Source organism: Eriocheir sinensis, chromosome 53 (genome assembly GCF_024679095.1).
Source record: "Eriocheir sinensis breed Jianghai 21 chromosome 53, ASM2467909v1, whole genome shotgun sequence".
Taxonomy (NCBI): Eukaryota; Metazoa; Arthropoda; class Malacostraca; order Decapoda; family Varunidae; genus Eriocheir; species Eriocheir sinensis.
Genome location: NC_066561.1, coordinates 995,685 through 1,017,522, shown reverse-complemented (window position 1 = coordinate 1,017,522; position 21,838 = coordinate 995,685). Strand labels below are relative to the sequence as shown.

At 28.5% G+C, this 21,838-nt stretch overlaps 1 protein-coding gene across 1 annotated transcript; it reads right to left on the bottom strand.

Moving 5' to 3' along the window:
* Nucleotides 1-12,909: 12,909 nt before the first annotated feature.
* On the bottom strand, nucleotides 12,910-14,811 carry LOC126983104 (uncharacterized). Its single transcript, XM_050835603.1, has one exon. The coding sequence runs from the start codon at nucleotides 14,809-14,811 to the stop codon at nucleotides 12,910-12,912; it is 1,902 nt and encodes a 633-aa protein (XP_050691560.1).
* Between the last annotated feature and the right edge of the window lie 7,027 nt (nucleotides 14,812-21,838).

Below are 21,838 nucleotides of genomic sequence, written 5' to 3'. Positions count from 1 at the left end.
CATAAAATAACGTATATTTTTTTTTAATATATATACAAAATAAACATTAAATAATGTAAATATGTATAAAAAAAAATTTCAAAATACACATAGAATAATGTAGAATCGTATAAAAAAAATACACTAAATATCAATAAGATAATGTAAATTTGTATGAAAATAGAGATGCAAAATACCCATAAAATAACGCATAATTTTTTTAAATATATATACAAAAATACACATAAATAATTAAATTTGTATTAAAATAAATATACAAAATCCACATACATTAAGGTTAATTTGAATTGAAATACATATGCATAATACACATCAAACACTGTAAATTTGTTTCAAAATATATATACTAATATATATAAAATAACGTAAATTTCTATAAAAATATAAATATACAAAATACACATAAAATGCTGTAAATATGTATAAAAATATATATACAAAAGTACACATAAAATAATGTAAATTCGTATCAAAATAAATAAATAAAATACCAATAAAAGAATGTGTATTTGTATGAAAATAAATATACATAATACACATTAGATAACGTCAATTTGTATAAAACTATATGCAAAAATACACAAAAATAATTTAAATTTGTATGAGAATAGATACACAAAATATACATAAAATAAGCTAAATTTGTTTTGAAATATTTATACAAAATACATAAAATAATGTAAATTTGTATCAAAATATTTAAACAAATACATATAAAATAACGTAAATTTGTATAAAAATATATAAACAAAATGTACATTAAATAATGTAAATACGTATAAAAAATATATACAAAATACACATATAATAATGTAAATTCGTATAAAAATAAATAAACAAAACAGCAATAAAATAATGGAAATTTGTATGAAAAAATATATACAAAATACACATAAATAAACGCAAATTTCTATAAAAATATATGTACAAAAATGCACAGAAATAATTTAAATTTGTATGACAATAAATATACAAAATACACATAAAATAATGTAAATTTGTATCAAAATATATATACAAACAGACATAAAATAACATAAATTTGTATAGAAAATATATATACAAAATACACATTAAATAATGTTAATACGTATAAAAAATATATACAAAAAATAATGTAAACTCGTATCAAAATAAATAAACAAAATACAAATAAAATATTATCAATTTGTGTAAAAATAAGCTTACAAAATACAAAATATATTTACAATAGTACACATAAAATAATGTAAATTCGTATCAAAATAAATAAATAAAATACCAATAAAAGAATGTGTATTTGTATGAAAATAAATATACATAATACACATTAAATAACGCCAATTTGTATAAAACTATATGCAAAAATACACAAAAATAATTTAAATTTGTATGAAAATAGATACACAAAATACACATAAAATAAGCTAAATTTGTATTGAAATGTTTATACAAAATACATAAAATAATGTAAATTTGTATCAAAATATTTAAACAAATACATATAAAATAACGTAAATTTGTATAAAAATATATAAACAAAATGTACATTAAATAATGTAAATACGTAAAAAAAATATATACAAAATGGGTATATAATAATGTATACTTGTATCAAAATAGATAAACAAAATAGCAATAAAATAATGTAAATTTGTATGAAAAAATATATACAAAATACACATAAATAAACGCAAATTTCTATAAACATATATGTACAAAAATGCACAGAAGTAATTTAAATTTGTATGAAAATAAATATACAAAATACACATAAAATAATGTAAATTTGTATCAAAATATATATACAAATACACATAAAATAACATAAATTTGTATAAAAAATATATATACAAAATACACATTAAATAATTTTAATACGTATAAAAAAATATATACAAAAAATAATGTAAATTCGTATCAAAATAAATTAACAAAATACAAATAAAATATTATCAATTTGTGTAATAATAAACTTACAAAATACACATGATATAACTAAAATTAGTATTAAATATATACAAAAATACCCACAAATAATTATATATATATATATATATATATATATATATATATATATATATATATATATAAATATATATATATATATATGTTCTGAAATATAATATACAAAATATATAAATATATATATATATATATATATATATATATATATATATATATATATATATATATATATATATATATATATATATATATATACATATATATATATATATATATATATATATATATATATATATATATATATATATATATATATATATATATATATATATATATATATATATATATATATATATATATATATATATATATATATATATATATATATATATATATATATACATAAATAATGTAAATATATATATATATATATATATATATATATATATATATATATATATTTATATATATATATATATATATATATATATATATATATATATATATATATATATATATTTTTTTTTAATAGCAATTTACGTTATTTTATGTGTCCTATCCATTCCTACGCCGATGATTCCACTCTGCATTATTCAACTTCTTTTAATAGAAGACCCACCCTTCAGGAACTTAACGACTCAAGGCTGGAGGCTGCAGAACGCTTAGCCTCAGACCTTACTATTATTTCCGATTGGGGCAAGAAGAACCTGGTGTCCTTCAACGCCTCAAAACACAGTTTCTCCACCTATCCACTCGACACAATCTTCCAAACAACTATCCCCTATTCTTTGACAACACCCAGCTATCACCTTCCTCAACACTAAACATCCTCGGTCTATCCTTAACTCAAAATCTCAACTGGAAACTTCATATCTCATCTCTTACTAAATCAGCTTCCTCGAGGCTGGGCGTTCTGTACCGTCTCCGCCAGTTCTTCTCCCCTGCACAGTTGCTGTCCATACAGGGGCCTTGTCCGCCCTCGTATGGAGTATGCATCTCATGTGGGGGGCTCCACCACATAGCTCTTCTGGACAGAGTGGAGGCAAAGGCTCTTCGTCTCATCAGCTCTCCTCCTCATACTGATAGTCTTCTACCTCTTAAATTCCGCCGCAATGTTGCCTCTCTTTCTATCTTCTATCGATATTTCCACGCTGACTGCTCTTCTGAACTTGCTAACTGCATGCCTCCCCCCCTCCCGCGGCCCCGCTGCACTCGACTTTCTACTCATGCTCATCCCTATACTGTCCAAACCCCTTATGCAAGAGTTAACCAGCATCTTCACTCTTTCATCCCTCACGCTGGTAAACTCTGGAACAATCTTCCTTCATCTGTATTTCCTCCTGCCTACGACTTGAACTCTTTCAAGAGGAGGGTATCAGGACACCTCTCCTCCCGAAACTGACTTATCTTTCGGCCACCTCTTTGGATTCTTTTTAGGAGCAGCGAGTAGCGGGCCTTTTTTTTTTTATTAATGTTTACTTTTTTGTGCCCTTGAGCGGTCTCCTTTGCTGTAAAAAAAAAAAAAAAAAAAAAAATTCGAAATTATATTTTGATACAAATGTACATTATTTTGTGTGTATTTTGAATATGTATTTCAATACAAATTTACGTTATTGTATGTGCATATTGTATATTTATTTTAATACAAATCTTAATATTTTATGTGTATTTTTGTATATATATTTTTTATACAAATATGCGTTATTTTATGGGTATTTTGCATCTTTATTTTCATACAAATTTACATTATTTTATTGATATTATGTTTATTTATTTTCATACGATTTTACTTTATTCTATATGTATTTTGAATACATTTTTGATACATATTTACATTATTTAATGTATATTTTGTATATATATTTTTATACAAATTTACGTCATTGTATATGTATATTTTATATATTTTGATACAAATTTACAATATTTTATGAGTATTTTGTATATATATTTCAAAACAAATTTAACTAATTTTATGTGTATTTTGTATATCTATTTTCATACAAATTTAAAATATTTCTGTGTATTTTTGTATAGATTTTAATACAAATTTTCGTTAAGTTATGTGTATTTTGTAAATTTATTTTCACATAAATTTATACTATTTTATTATTATTATTATTTTTTTTTATGTGTACTTTGTATATATATTTTTAAATGTATTTACATTATTTCACGTTTATTTTGTATATATATTTTTATACATATTTATGTTATTTTACGTGTATTTGTATATATATTTTGATACAAATTTACATTATTTCATGTGTATTTTGTATATATATTTCATTACAAATTTAACTTATTTTATGTTTATTTTGTATATTTATTTTCATTCAAATTTAAATTATTTTATTTGTATATTTGTATATATATATATATATATATATATATATATATATATATATATATATATATATATATATATATATATATATATATATATATATATATATATATATATATATATATATATATATATATATATATATATATATATATATATATATATATATGTTTATAAAAATATGCCTTATTATATGGATATTTTGCATCTTTATTTTCATACAAATTTACATTTTGATACGATTTTACATTATTCAATATGTACTTTCTATATATTTTTTTACACATTTTTTCATTATTAATGGGTATTTTGTATATATAATTTTTACAAATTTACGTTATTTAATGTGTATTTTTTTAAAATATTTTCATACAGATTTACATTATTTTATGTGTATTTTGTATATGTATTTCAATACAAATGTACCTAATTATCTATTTTCTTAACTATTAAATTTTTTTTTTATTTTTGTATATATTTTCTGTGTATTTGTATATTTAATTTCCTACAAATATTCATTCTTTTATTAGAATTTTGTTTATTTATTTTGATACGAATTTGCGTTATTTAAGGTGTATTTTGTATATATATTTTTATATGTATTTACATCATTTTATGTGTATTTTCTATATATATTTTCATAGAAATTTACGTTATTTTATGTGTATTCATATATATATATATATATATATATATATATATATATATATATATATATATATATATATATATATATATATATATATATATATTGATACAAATTTACATTATTTTTGTATATTTTGCATATCTATTTCAATACTAATTTACCTTATTGTAAGTGCATTTTGTATATTTTATTTTAATACAGATTTAATTATTTTTTGTGTAATTTTGTATATATATTTTTACTCAAATATGCGTTATTTTATGGGTATTTTGCATCTTTATTTTCATACAAATTTACATTATTTTATTGATATTCTGTTTATTTATTTTGATAGGATTTTACTTTATTCTATGTGTATTTTGTATATATATTTTATACATATTTACATTATTTAATGTATATTTTGTATATATATATATATATATATATATATATATATATATATATATATATATATATATATATATTATTTTTTTTTTTTTTTTTTTTTTTTACAAATTTACGTTATTTCATGTGTATTTCTTTATATATTTTTATACAAATTTACAATATTTTTTGGATATTTTGTTTATATATTTCAAAGCAAATTTTCCTAATTTTATGTGTATTTTGTATATTTATTTTCATACACATTTAAATTATTTCTGTGTATTTTTGTATTTATTTCACACAAATTTATATTATTTTTTTGGTATTTTGTTGATTTATATCAATACGAATTTACATTATTTTATGTCTACTTTGTATATATATTTTTATACGTATTTACATTATTTAATGTGTATATATATATATATATATATGTATACATATATATATATATATATATATATATATATATATATATACATATATATATATATATATATATTTTTTTTTACAAATTTATGTTATATTATGTGTATACATATTTTTATACGCATTTACATTATTTAATGTGTGTTTTGTATATATATTTTTATACAAATTTGCTTTATTTAATGTGCATTTGTGTTTTTTACACAAATTTACCTTATTTTATGTGTATTCTGTCTTTTTTAATACAAATTTGCCTTATTTTATGTGTATTTTGTATATTTATTTTCATACAAATTTAAATTATTTTATGTGCATTTTTTTACATATATTTTATACAAATATATATATATATATATATATATATATATATAGATATATATATATATATATATATATATATATATATATATATATATATATATATATATATATATATATATATGTATACATATATATATATATAGTATATATATATATATATATATATATATATATATATATATATATATATATATATATATATATATATATATATATATACAAAATACACATATAATTAGTTAAATTTGTTTTGAAATATATATACAAAATACCCATAAAATATTGTATATTTGTAGAAAAATATATGTAAAAAAACACATAAAATAACGTAAATTTGTATAAAAATATTTATACAAAATATACATTAAATAATGTAAATATGTATAGAAAATATATACAAAATACACATAGAATAATGTAAAATCGTATCAATATAAATCAACAGAATATCAATAGAATTATGTAAATTTGTATGGAAATAAAGATGCAAAATACCCATAAAAAAACACATATTTGGATAAAAGATATATAGAGAAAAATATATATGAAATAATTAAATTTGTATTAAAATAGATATACAAAATGAATATAAAATAAGTTAAATTTGTATTGAAATAGATATGCAAAATACACTTAAAATAATGTAAATTTGTATCAAAATATTTATACAAATACACATAAAATAACGTAAGTCTCTATGAAAATATATATACAAAATACATATAAAATTATATAAATACATATAAAATTTATATACCAAATACACATGAAGGAATGTAAATTCGTATCACAATAAATAAACAAAATTCCATTAAAAGAATGTATATTTGAAAGAAAATAAATATTCAAAATACAAATAAAATAACTGAAATATGTTCAAAAATGTATACAAAAATACACAAAAATAATTAAATTTATATGAAAATATATATACAAAATACACATCAAATAATGTAAATATGTATAAAAAAATATATACAAAATACACATAAAATAATGTAAATTCGTATCAAAATATATAAACAAAATTGCAATAAAAGAAAATAAATATACAAAATACAAATAAAATCACAAAAATTTGTATAAAAATATATACAAAAATACACAAAAGATAATTTTAATTTGTATGAAAATAGATAAATAAAATACACATAAAATAAGGTAAGTTTGTATTTAAATACATATACAAAATACACATAAAATAAGTTAAATTTGTATGAAAATGTATAAACAAATACACATAAAATAACGTATATTTTTATTAAATATATCCAAAATACACATTAAATAATGTAAATATGCATTAAAAAATATATACAAAATACACAGAGACTAATGTAAAATCCCATCAAAATAAATACACAAAATATGAACAAAATAATGTAAATTTGTATGAAAATAAGAATGCAAAATATCCATAAAATAACGCACATTTTTTTAAAAATATATATACAAAAATACACATAAAATAATTAAATTTGTATTAAAATTAATATAAAAAATGCACATACAATAAGGTAAATTTGTATTGAAATAGCTATGAAAAATACACATAAAACAATGTAAATTTGTTTGAAAATATATATACGAATATACATAAAATAACGTAAATTTCTATAAAAATATACATACAAAATACACATAAAATGATGTAAATACGTATAAAAATATATATACAAAATACATATAAAACAATATAAATCCGTATCAAAATAAATAAACAAAATACCAATTAAAAAATGTGTATTTGTTTGAAAATAAATATACAAAATATACATAAAATAATGTAAATTTGTATAATACTGTAAGCAAAAATACACAAAAATAATTTAAATTTGTATGAAAATAGGTATACGAAATACACTTAAAATAAGCTAAATTTATATACATACATATGCATAAAATAATGTAAATTTGTATCAAAATATTTTAAGAAATACACATAAAATAACGTAAATTTGTATAAATATATATAAACAAAATGCACATTAAATAATGTAAATACGTTTAAAAATATATACAAAAACATATATAATAATGTAAATTCGTTTCAAAATAAATAAACAAAATACCAATAAAATAATTTAAATTTGTATGAAAAAATATATGCAAGATACACATCAAATAAAGCAAATTTCTATAAAAATATATGTACAAAAAGGCACATAAAATATTTTTTTTTATAAAAACAAATATACAAAATACACATAAAATAAGGCAAATTTGTATAAATAAAATACAGAATACACATACAATAATATAATTTGTATAAAAAAACTACACAAATGCACATAAAATAAAGTAAATTTGTATAAAAAAAAATATATATATATATATATATATATATATATATATATATATATATATATATATATATATATATATATATATATATATATATATATATATATATATATATATATATATATACAAACACACATTAAATAATGTAATGTATAAAATATTTATACAAATATACAATAATATATATATACAAAATACACATAAAGAATGTAAATATATATATATATATATATATATATATATATATATATATATATATATATATATATATATATATATATATATATATATATATATATATATATATATATATATACGTTATTTTATGTGTATTTATTTATATATTTTGATACAAATATAAATTATTTTATGTGTATTTTGCAATGCAAATTTACCTGATTGTATGTGCATTTTCAATATTTATTTTAATATAAATTTAACTATTTTATGTGTATTTTTGTATATATATTTTTATACAAATATACGTAATTTAGCGGTATTTTGCATTTATATTTTCATACAAATTTATATTATTTAATTGATATTCTCTTGATTTATATTGATACGATTTTACATTATTCTATGTGTATTTTGTATATATTTCCTATACATATATTTATTATTTAATGTATGTTTTGTATTGATATTTTTTATCCAATTTTACTTTATTTCATGTGTATTTGTTTATATATTTTGATACAAATTTAAAATATTGTATTTGTATTTTGTATATATATCTCAAAACAAATTTATGTTATTTAATGTGTATTTGTGTGTGTATATGTATATATTTTAGGGTAGGCGGTGGCCGAAGTGATAGCGTACTGGACCCACATTCGCCGCGTGATGTACGACGCGGGTTCGAATCCTCACGCTACCACTCGGATTTTTCGGTCACCGAAAAACTACCCACATGCTGTCCTGAAGACCACCCATCAACCCGGACTCTAGAGGAAGCCGTCCAAGCGAATCAAGTACGAGTTTCGGGGGGCAGCATGAGCCAATGCAAGATGGCGCCACTATAAACACCATAAAATAATTCAAATGGGCCAACCATACACATAAATAAGAAGAATTAAAAATACAGAATACACACAAAATAATGAAAATATATATATATATATATATATATATATATATATATATATATATATATATATATATATATATATATATATATATATATATATATATATATATATATATATATATATATATATGCATATATATATATATAGAGAGAGAGAGAGAGAGAGAGAGAGAGAGAGAGAGAGAGAGAGAGAGAGAGAGAGAGAGAGAGAGAGAGAGAGAGAGAGAGAGAGAGAGAGAGAGAGAGAGAGAGTTAGATAGATACAAATTTAAATTATTTTACGAGTGTTTTTTATGTATATTTCATTACAAATTTACCTTATTTTATGTTTATTTTGCGTATTTATTTTCATTAAAATTCAAACTATTTTGTGTGTATTTATGTATTTGTATTTACGTTATTTTATGTTTATTTTGTATATATATTTTCATCCAAAGTTATACTATTTCATTGGTATTTTGTTTACTTTTTCGATACGAATTTAGATTATTTCATGTGTATTTTGTATACATATTTTTATACGCATATACATTATTTAATGTGTCTGTTTTATATATATTTTTATACAAATTTACTTTATTTCATGTGCCTTTTTGTTTTTCTTTTATACAAATTTACATTATTTTATGTGTATTCTGTATTTTTTTAATTCAAATTTGCCTTATTTGACGTGTATTGTGTATATTTATTTTATACAAATTTGAATTATTTTATGGGCATTTTTGTATATATTTTTTTTTATAGAAATTTACATAAATTTATTGGTATTTTGTTTATCTATTTTGATACGAATTTACATTATTATATGTGTATTTTTTTATATTTTTATTCGTATTTACATTATGTAATATGTATTTTCTTTATATATTTTAATACAAATTTACCTTATTTTATGTGTATTTGTTTAAATATTTTGTCACAAATTTACATTATTTTCTGTATTTTGTACATATATTTGCATACAAATTTAGCTTATTTTATGTGTATTTTGTATATATATGTGCATACAAATTTAATTATTTTTGTGTATTTTTTGTATATAGTTTTATACAAATGTATCTTATTTTATGTGTATTTTGTATATCCATTTTCATACAAATACACATTCGTTTATTGGTATTTTGTTTATTTATTTTGATACGAATTTAATTTTCTTATGAACGTATTTACATCATTTTGTGTGTATTTTGTATATATATTTTTATAGAAATTTACGTTATTTTATGTGTATTCGTAATATATTTTGAAACAAATTTACTTTGTTTCATGTGTATTTGGATATCTATTTCAATTCAAATTTACCATATTGTATGTGCATTACGTATATTTATTTTAATACAAATAAGGTTATTTTGTGTATATTTGTATATATATTTATATAAAAAAATATGCGTTAATTTGTGAGTATTTTGCATATATATTTTCATACAAATTTGTATTATTTTAAGATATTCTGTGTATTTATTTTTATACGATTTTACACTATTCTATTTGTATTTTGTATATACTTTTATACATATTTACATTATCTAATGTGTATTTTGTATATATATTTATTTTAAATATATTTTATTTTATGTGTATCTGTTTATATATTTTCATACAAATTTACATTATTTGATGTGTATTTTGTATATGTATTTCAATACAAATTTACCTAATTTTATATGTATTTTGTATATCAATTTTAATACAAATTAAAACAATTTGAGTATTTTGTATATATTTAAAAAAAAAATTGTTATTTTATTTGTATTTCCTATATTTATTTTCCTAAAAATATACATCTTTTTATTGGAATTTTGTTTATTTATTTTGATACGAACTTACATTATTTTATGTGTGTTTTGTATCTATATTTTTATACGCATTTACATCATTTTATGTTTTTTGTATATATATTTCACATAAATTTACGTCATTTTATGTGTAATCGTATATATATTTTGATTCATATTTACATTATTTTATATTTTTTGCATATCTATTTGAAAACAAATTTCCCTTATTGTATGTGCATTTTGTATATTTATTTTAATACGTATTTAATTATTTTATGTAATTTTGTATATACATTTCATTATTTTATTGATACTCTTTATTTATGTTGATACGATTTTACATTATTATATATTATATGTGTATTTTGTATATATTTTCTATACATATTTACATTATTTAATGTATATTTTGCAAATATATATAATTATTTTTTTTTTAAATTTACGTTATTTTACGTGCATTTGTTTATACATTTTGATACAAATTTACAATATTTTATGGGTATTTTGGATATATATTTTAAAACAAATTTACCTAGTTTTATGTGTATTTTGTATATATATTTTCATACAATTTTATATTATATATGGATACTTTTGAATATATTTTCATACAAATTTTAGTTATGTTATGTGAATTTTGTAAATTTATTTTCACACAAAATTATAATATTTTAATGGTATTTTTTATTTATTTTAATACGAATTTACAGTATTTTATGTGTGCTTTGTATATATATATATATATATATATATATATATATATTATATATATATATATATATATATATATATATATATATATATATATATATATATATATATATATATATATATATATATATATATATATATATATATATATATATATATATATTTATTTATTTATTTATTTACTCATTTATTTAATTATACGTATTTACATTAAATAACGTAAATTTTTATAAAACTTTATTCAGAAATACACAGAAATAATTTTAATTTGTATGAAAATAGATATACAAAATACAAAAATAAAATAAGTTAAATTTAGGTTGAAATATATCCACAAAATACATAAAATAATGTAAATTTGTATCAAAATATTTAAACAAATACATATAAAATAATGTATATTTGTATAAAAATATATAAACAAAATAAACATTAAATAATGTAAATACGGATACAAAATAAATACAAAATACACATATAATAATGTAAATTCGTATCAAAATAAATAAACAAAATACTAATAAAATAATGTAATTTTGAATAAAAAAAAATATATATATATGTATATATATATATATATATATATATATATATATATATATATATATATATATATATATATTATATTGGTATAGCCAGGAAGTAAATTCTCTTTCAGACATACGAAAATGAATGAAACTGCTGTTTCTGCATTATCCAGCTTCTGCTGCGTTTTTTCTATTTGTCTTATCAACTCTTTTTACGGTGTTTAAACTCCCGAGGAGCTGTCCAAAAGTTAAGTTGTTGGTTGCAACGTTTCGTTAATGCTCAGGGAACATCTTCAGGCCGAATGGAGCTGGGTCGTCTGGTTGCCTTTATATGCGCGTTCTGGGTTGTGATTGGTGTGGCGTGTACAAGTAGCGCGGTAAATGCTGCGCGGCGTCCTCGCTGCGCAGGTGTTCAGGTGTTGTTTTTTCTGCTACTTCTTCTTCGTTGGTAAGATTTGCAGATCTTGGGCTTGAGTGTTCATAGTTGGCCCTAGATCTTCAATGTAGAGGGCTTCCAGGAACAACAGTCGGCGTGGGTCAGTTTCCTTGTCAAGTATTTTCGTTGAATCTTCTAGGTGGCTGCGTGCTAAGGTTTCCTTGTGCTTGACTGTGTAATGGTTCTTGATAGCACCATTTTGTAGGTGGCATGTTAAGCGCCTAGTCAGTTTTGTCCGTGTCATCCCGATGTATGTATGAGGCCCACAGTCCTCAATAGCGCAGGTGTGCTCGTAGATGACATGGTCTTCCTGAAGAGGTGCCGGTGGTGGTGTTTGGCGGTTCTTGATTAGTAGGTTGGCTGTTTTGGAGGTCTTGTAGTAGATGATGAGTGATATGGTTTGCTCTGCGTTTGTTGGTTTCACATTCTTGTGGATGATATCTTTGATCACTCTTTCATCTGTAATGGACATGTAGTTCCTGTAGTAGAGATTGATGTTGTTTTGGTTTGTAGAAGTGGTTGCAGGGTTGTACCATTTCTCTAGGGCGCAGTTGATGGCCTGGGTCACTTCACTGTTGGGGTAGCCGTTGTTTACAAGGACTTGTGTAATTCTTTCCAATTCGTTATGCAAATTCTTCCATGTTGAGCTGTGTGAGATCGCTCGCCGTATGTATGCATTGATTGTGGATCTTCTGTAGCGTTGCGGGCACTCGCTGTTTCCGTTGAGGCAAAGTCCTGTGTTTGTTGGTTTGATGTACACTGAGGTGTTGAATCCTGAGTCTTGTGGAGATACTAGTACGTCGAGGAATGGCAGGCGTCCTTCTTGTGATTCTTCAAAGGTAAAGTTGAGGCCGGAGATGTTGCTGAGCTGCTGCTTAAGTTTCTGTAGTTCATCTATGTTTTTCACTCTGATAAATATGTCGTCGACGTATCGGGCGTAGATGGAGAGTTGTTGGTCCTTGAGGGCCATGGATTCGATGGTTCCCATGAAGAAGTTGGCGAAGAGCACACCAAGTGGGCTTCCCATAGCAACACCATCCACTTGGCAGTACATATCTCCGCGGGGGCAGGTGAAGGGAGCTTCTTTAGTGCATATCTCTAAGAGTGTGCGTAGGTCCTCTTCCGGTATGTCTAGGGGTTCCGTCTCTTCACATCTGTAGACGCGGTCCATGATGATCTGGATAGTCCTGTTCACGGGCACGTTGGTGAACAGACTCTCGACATCGAGAGAAGCGATGATGTGGTTGTCGGCAGGTGGGGCAGTTCTTAGGATCTCCAGGAAGTCATTGGTGGACGTTAGGGCGTGGCTCATCGGGGTGTACGGGGCGAGGATCTCGTTGAGTTTCTTGGCGACGGTGTAGGTGGCTGTCGGGATCTGGGAGATGATGGGGCGGAGTGGGTTTCCTGTCTTGTGTGTTTTTACGTTGCCGTAGGCGTACCCGGGAGAAAACTCCCCGGTCAGCTTCGGAAAGCGTGTGCTCTTTGTAGCGATGTTGATGGCTCTGCAGGTGGCGTTGATTTTCTTCTTCATGTCTTCTGTAGGATTGCGGCGTATTTTCTTGAATTTGGAGGTGTCGGAGAGTATGCTGTCCATTTTGCTGAGGTATTCTTCTTTCGCCATGATTACAAATGCTGCGGTCTTGTCTGCTCTTCGGATTATAATTTCTTCTTTGCTGCGTAGCTGTTTGGCTGCCTCTCTTTGTCTCTTTTCTAGTTGTCTGCTTTGGTAGTGTTCTCTTTGCTTGGAGGCCTCAGCGATTATGGATGCTTGAAGTTCGTTTGAAGTTTCAACTTTTCCATCTTTTTCTAAGTTTTGGATTCTATCTAGTAGGGCTTCGAGTTCAAGACGCTTCCGGTGTTTGCGAGGCTTAGTCATAAAGTGGCAGTTTAATCCCATGTTGAGAAGCTCTTGCTGATCGTGGGTGAGTTCGAGGGTTGGTACGAGGTTTATATATCCGCTTGTCTGTTTAGGGAGCTTGATATTTCCACCGTACAGTTTTGAAAGTTTGCGGGTACTTGCAGCTTCCACTCCTTTTTGATGTTGTAGCCTCAGTCTGTATAGTTCGTCGTTGAGTGCTTTCCTCAGATATTCGGGAACGTCAGTTACTTTCCACGTGTTAATGAGCTTCAGTTGTTGTTCTTTCAGCTGATGTACAAGCAGTTGTTTTTCTTGGAGTTGTCGTTCCACAAGTTCTTTCCGGAATTTGTGGGTGATGTCTGCGTTTCTGGCATTCTCGTCGTGTAATTTTAGATTGGTGTAGCCAGGGAGTAAATTCTCTTTTAAGCATACTAGATTGAATGAAAATGCTGTTTCTGCATTATTCAGCTTCTGCTGCGTTTTTTCTATTTGTCTTATCAACTCTCTTTTGACGGTGTCTAAAGCCCCGAGGAGCTGTCCAAAAGTTGGGTTGTTGGTTGCAACGTTTCGTTATTGCCTAGGGAACATCTTCAGGCTGAATAGAGCTGGGTCGTCTGTTGTTCTTTATATGCGCGTTCTTGGCTTGTGATTGTGTGGTATATATATATATATATATATATATATATATATATATATATATATATATATATATATATATATATATATATATATATAATATAACGTAAATACAAATATAAATACCCACATAAAATAATTAAAATTTTAATGAAAATAAATATGCAAAATAAACATGAAATAAAATTTTAATGAAATATATATATATATATATATATATATATATATATATATATATATATATATATATATATATATATATATATATATATATTTATATATATATATATATATATATATATATATATATATATATATATATATATATATATATATATATATATATATATATATATATATATATATATATACACACACATATACATATACATATACATATATATATATATATATATATACATATACATATATATATATATATATATATATATATACATATATATATATATATATATATATATAATGTTACGAGCGACACAGTAGTTTTGTCTAGGGTGATAATTTAAGAAACTGGTTACCCGAACATTAAATGAGGTGATGAAAATACGAAGATAGTCCTTAACATAAATTTAATGTATAAGTAAGAAACAACAATATTAACAACACCTGTAGCAAGTGAGAGTAATTACGTTACTTGCTCTTAAGACCTTATGGTCGTTTAAATCAAGTAAATGGTGTGAAGGTCATTACACAAAATAGTTCAATACGAGTATGGAAAATAACAAGATAATATACCAAAACGAAGATTAAACCAAAGACAAAATGACACACAGATAACAATGAGAAAAGAAACACAAGAAACCCACAATGACACACAATAATAATAGATAATAATACCCACCACCACTGAATCAATGGATGATAATCACTGATGAATGGATGAATGAAAAGATAAGATGGACACAGAAATGATGAGATATGAGAAAACTAGTATTGTTCACCTCCTATAGTTCACTGGTCACTTTGTAAGTGGTTACTGACTCACTGACTCGGCTGATGACGTGAGAGTTGTTGTTGCTGCTAGCCGAACCTCAGGAGATGAGTACACTTTGGCCTTTGAGATGAGACTAACTCTCACACTTTGTGGAGGTTTCGACAATGCTCTGAAATAGCCCAAGGCTATTTGATAAGCCCAAAGCCTTAGCCGAAGCTAGCTCAGGGAGCAACAGGTACAATAATTGATAATTCAGTAGTTAGCAACAGAGATAGTCTGGTTTCAGTAATACCTCCCCTGAAGACGACACCACTGGGTTGATTTGTAGTTGTAGGTAGCCGTTGTTGCCCAGTGGAGTCGTAGTGGTTGACTTCTGGTCAAGTCGAGTTTTAGATGCGAGATAGGGCGTCGGCGATGATGTTCTCCTCCCTTTAAGTGGTTGACATTCAGGTTGTAGGGCTGGAGAAACAGGGACCATCTGAGAAGTCACTGATTGGTAAACTTGCTGCGATTGAGGAAGGCCAATGGATTGTGGTCTGTGTAGACTTGGAGTGGTTCTTGAGCAGGCTGTATGTAGTATCTGAATTTCTGGATTGCTGAGACGATGGCCAGGAGCTCTTTCTCAATGGTGCTGTATCTTCTCTGGTGGATATTAAGTTTGCTGGAGTGGTACGCCACTGGATGAAGGATACCTCCACCTCCTGCAGTAATACAGCACCAAGAGCGGCATCACTGGCATCAGTCTGCAGGGCAAAGGGCTGAGGAAGTCTGGGGCGATGAGTACAGGACCCTGGGCCAGGAAGTTCTTGAGTTGGTCGAAGGCGGCCTGGCAATCCTCTGTCCACAGTAGTGTACGGCTCCACTCGTGAGCCGTGGAGAGGGACAGTGGCGGCTGCGAAGTTAGGGCAGAACCTCCTGTAATACCCTGCCATGCCCAGAAAGCGCCGCAGGGCCTTCCGAGTAGTGGGGGCAGGGTATTCAAGGATGGCAGAGATGTTGGCTTCCTTGGGTCGTACTCTGCCATTGCCCACCACGTGGCCCAGGTACGTCACCGTTGCTCGGCTGAAGGTAGTCTTAGCCAGCTTCACGGTGAAGTGGGCTGCCTGCAGCCTTGTCAGCACATCCCTGAGTCTCGTAAGGTGCTGCTCCCAATGCTCTGTAAAAATTAGAATGTCGTCTAGGTAAACGGACACCCAATAAGATCCTGTAACAGATAATCCATGGCTCTCTGAAGGTTGAAGGCATTCTCATCCCAAAAGGCATTACATTATGATGGTAGAGCCCAAAGGGAGTGATGAAATCGGATATCTCTAGTGCTCTCTCTGTGAGGGGAATTTGATAATAGCCCTTCAAAAAAACCAGCTTTGTTATATACTGGGACCTACCCACCTCATCGATCAAGTCGTCTATCCGTGGCAGGGGTAGGCGTCTGGGACTGTCACAGCGTTGACCCTGCGGTAGTCGGTGCAGAGACGCAGCTGTCCATCTTCCTTGGGGACGAGTAGACAAGGTGACGCCCAAGGAGACTGGCTGGGTTTCGCCAGCCCCTGCTCGAGTAGATAGTCCACCTCTTGCCTCATCTGGTCACGTTTCCTGGGGCTTATGCGATATGGAGGGTGACGAAGAGGAGATGTGCCTGGGATGAGCTTGACGTCATGAGAGGTGAGGTTTCACATGTTTGGATGATCATTGAACACATTAAACTGGTGAAGGATGGATAGGATGTCTTTTGATTGAGAGGATGAGAGATGGGACAGGTAATTAGATGGGTTACATAATATGGATGAATTATTTGTCCCTTCTGCATGAGTGGTGGTGGTTTCTAACGAAATAGAACATACAGGTCTCTCTGGTGAGCCAGGTGCAAGGCCAGCTCTAGTTTTATATAATTTAAGTAAGTTAATGTGTATTTTCTGGGTACTTTTCCGGCAGTTAGTAGTGTCTATAATGTAATTTTGTTCACTGATCTTCTCATTGACTGTATAGGGACCATGGTATTTAGTTTGCAGGTGATCCTGGGACTGAATAAAGACAAGGACTTTATCACCTGGTTTGAACTCTCTAACTTTAGCTCTAGTGTCAAAGTGTTTCTTCATGTCTCCTTGAGTTTGTTTGAGGTTGTCACGGGCAAAGGAGCGAACTTTGGTTAGTGTGTCTTTAAGTTTAACTAAATACTGGGTGACAGTGACAAGTTTGCTTGAGGTGTTATTAAGCAATTGGTCCTGATGACTTTAAGGGACCTCTTACCTTATGGCCATACAGTAACTCAAAGGGGAGACCCAAGGACCTGTTAGGGTCTCTTATGGCAAACAGGACGTAAGGTAGAGCCTCGTCCCAGTCCTGGTCCTGATCGTGACAAAATTTACGAAGAAGAGCCTTCAGTGTTTGGTGACATCTTTCTAAAGCTCCCTGTGACTGTGGATGGTACGCCGTAGATAAAGTTTGTGTGATGCCAAGCTCGGTGAGAACTGCCGTGAAGAGATCGTCGTGAAATTAGTGCCACGGTCACTCTGAATCTCCTGGGGATGCCAAAAGTGGTAAACAAGTGTAAGTTTGATACAACAGTTTTGGCAGAGATGTTTTGATAGGGAAACCTTCTGGGTAACGGGTGGTAGGGCACATGACAGTGAGGATGTATTGGTTACCTTTCTTTGTTTTGGGTAATGGGCCCACGATGTCAATGATGATTTTGAGAATGGTTCTTCAGGCACCTGGATGGGCTGAAGAGGATAAGGAGGATATTCTGGTTGGGTTTCCATTACATGGCAAGTGTGGCAAGAATTAACAAATGAGGCAACATCCTTCCTAAGACCGGGCCAATAAAACTCATTAAGTAGCTTCTCACAAGTTTTCCTGATCCCATGATGGCCGGTTAGGTTCCCATGAGCGATCTCCATCACTGGCTCTCTTAAGGTGACGGGTAGGACTACTTGATGGAGCTCAGCCCAAGTGGCATCATCTTAAAGTTGAGGTGGTTTATACAATCTCAAGAATTTTATCCTGGTAATAGAAAGAAGGTGAGGAAGTGATCTGGTCTTTAGGTATAGCTTGGGTATGAAATCGAGACAGGGTGGTATCGTCTTTTTGAGCCTCAGCAAGTAAGTGGTCAGTGAATACCTTACCAACCCCAACGTGAGGCGTAGGATGGAGGGTGGTTGGTAAGGGCTGAGGTGGCTCTGGAGCAGCGGCAACAGACTGTGCTCGAGTGACTGCACATTCAGGAAAAATGTTAGGCTGCTCTTTCCATGTCAGCTGTAGGGTTGTAATGCAATGGGAGACATTAGTTATGATAGGTGGAACGACTAGTCCCCCAGCCAGATCATTAGCCAACAGGAAATTAGCATTAGGGATAGGAAGAGAATTATCCTCACTGACAGCAATGGTAACTGCTCCCACAACCAACGGACAGTTTAAGTGCACCCTAGCCAGAGGTATGGGAAAGGTTTGATGAAAATCTTTATGAGTACCTTCTCCCCCGTGTACTGCTGCTCAATCCCTGGAAGAGCGGATTTTAAAATGATAGATTGGGCAGAGGCAGTATCCCGCATAATCTGGAGAGGGTGCCCTTCAGAGTCCGTGTTGAGAGCCACAGTACCTTGAGACCTGAAGGGTTGAAAAGGGTCAGTGGGAGGAAGTACTGAAGGAGTGTTGAGAGAGGCGACTGGTTTAGAGAATGTAGAGGTCTTTGCTACTTACACCTAGGATCAGGACAATTCTTTATGAGATGGCCCACCTTTACAAAACTGCAAGAGAGAAAAGACTTGGCACTACCACTACTCTCTGCGGGTTTTACATCCTTGCTATAGCTTGCACCTGACTTACCCACAGGCTGAAGTTTCTTGTCTCCTGAGGGCATAGAGCGATGTATTAGTGAAAGACATCCGCCAATTTGGCGGCTTTTAAGAGTTCAGTCTCATCCTTATCAGTGATGTGCAACATGATTGAGTATGGTATCTTCTTTTGAATTCCTCTAGAGCTACAAGGTTTACCAGATCGTCATATGTGGTTACAGCTGCCGACTTAAGCCAGTGTCTCAAAGCTCGGAGTTTCTCTGATGCAAACTCCAAGTATGTTTGACCAGATGTCTTGTTCATGTTGCGGAAGGTTTGTCGATATCTCTCTGTGGTGACTGCATAAGCTGCTAAAATAGCGCTTTTTACTACCTCGTAATCTGAGTTGTCTTCGATATTGTCTAGGACTGCCAAGGCCTTACCGTTGAGTTTGGGCTTGACTAGCCATGTCCAGTCCTCCTTAGGTAGATCGAAGTGAATGGCAGAGGATTCGAATTCTGAAAGAATGCTTCTGGATCGTAATCCGAGAATTGAGGCATAAGAGGAAGAAATTTGGTTATCTGCAACCTATTAGGGGTTCGAGTCCCCCCGTCTGAGGACTGCAGCTGAAGCACGCTGAGTTGATGTTCACGTTCACGTGCTTTACTTTCTTCATTTCGTTCGTGTTCAAGTGCTTTTGCTTCTTTTCATATTCTAGCTTCATCTGAGTGCCTGCATTTTCACCCTCTCTATCTCTAGGGCGATTGCGGGGTTTGCAGAACCCAAAGAGGTAGGGCTTTCCATGAGGTGGTCAGCCTCCTCCTCAGGGTCACCCAGATGAGCTAGAATTAGGGACATCAACTCGGGTTTTCTTGTTTGACTAGTGAAGGGAATATTATAGTTTGTAGCAATATATTTAAGTTGTTCCACAGTTACAGTTGCTGTTTTAAGTTCCTCCACAGAGGATTACCGACAAACTCTTCTACGTTGAACACCATTTTGATTGATGTACAAGTCGATTTGACGGTTGTACGAAAGTTGTTAGTAACCACTAACACAGTAATCTCCTGAACTATTAACTAGTTCACAATCCTGGCATGAGATTAATTGATAGGGGAGCGACCCCTGAAGAGATAACACTTCGACGAAGATAACGAGCCAGTGGAGAATGACCAGAGAATGCAATACCCACATCTGCAAACAGGATCTGGCATTAAGTACTCGTTTGAGTTTGAGCTGGTCAAGTTATGAGTCGAGTGAAGTATTGAATTGATTCGGAACGTCAGTGGTTCCTAAAGAAAATGAGTCTCGTAGGCTATGGGGAGAAAGTGTCTCACAGGAAAGATTCGAACAGAGCAAAACGTAATTAAGAGTATGAGGAACTGATAAAGTCTCCACGCTAGGCCTTTGCGTGGTTAGTTATTAAAGGCACAGTCAATCCCTACACTCAATCACGTTGCACATGAAACAGGACCAACAAACACAGTGACACAGTGATTACAAAAGTAATAGGAGTGATACTAGGGGTGAACGAACATACATGAAACAATAAATGATTAGCGAAGATGAAGTGGTGGAAAATAACAATGAATTAGTTATAATAATCCACTACATATCATCCCGGACAGGCCCCCAATAATGTTACGAGCGACACAGTAGTTTTGTCTAGGGTGATAATTTAAGAAACTGGTTACCTGAACATTAA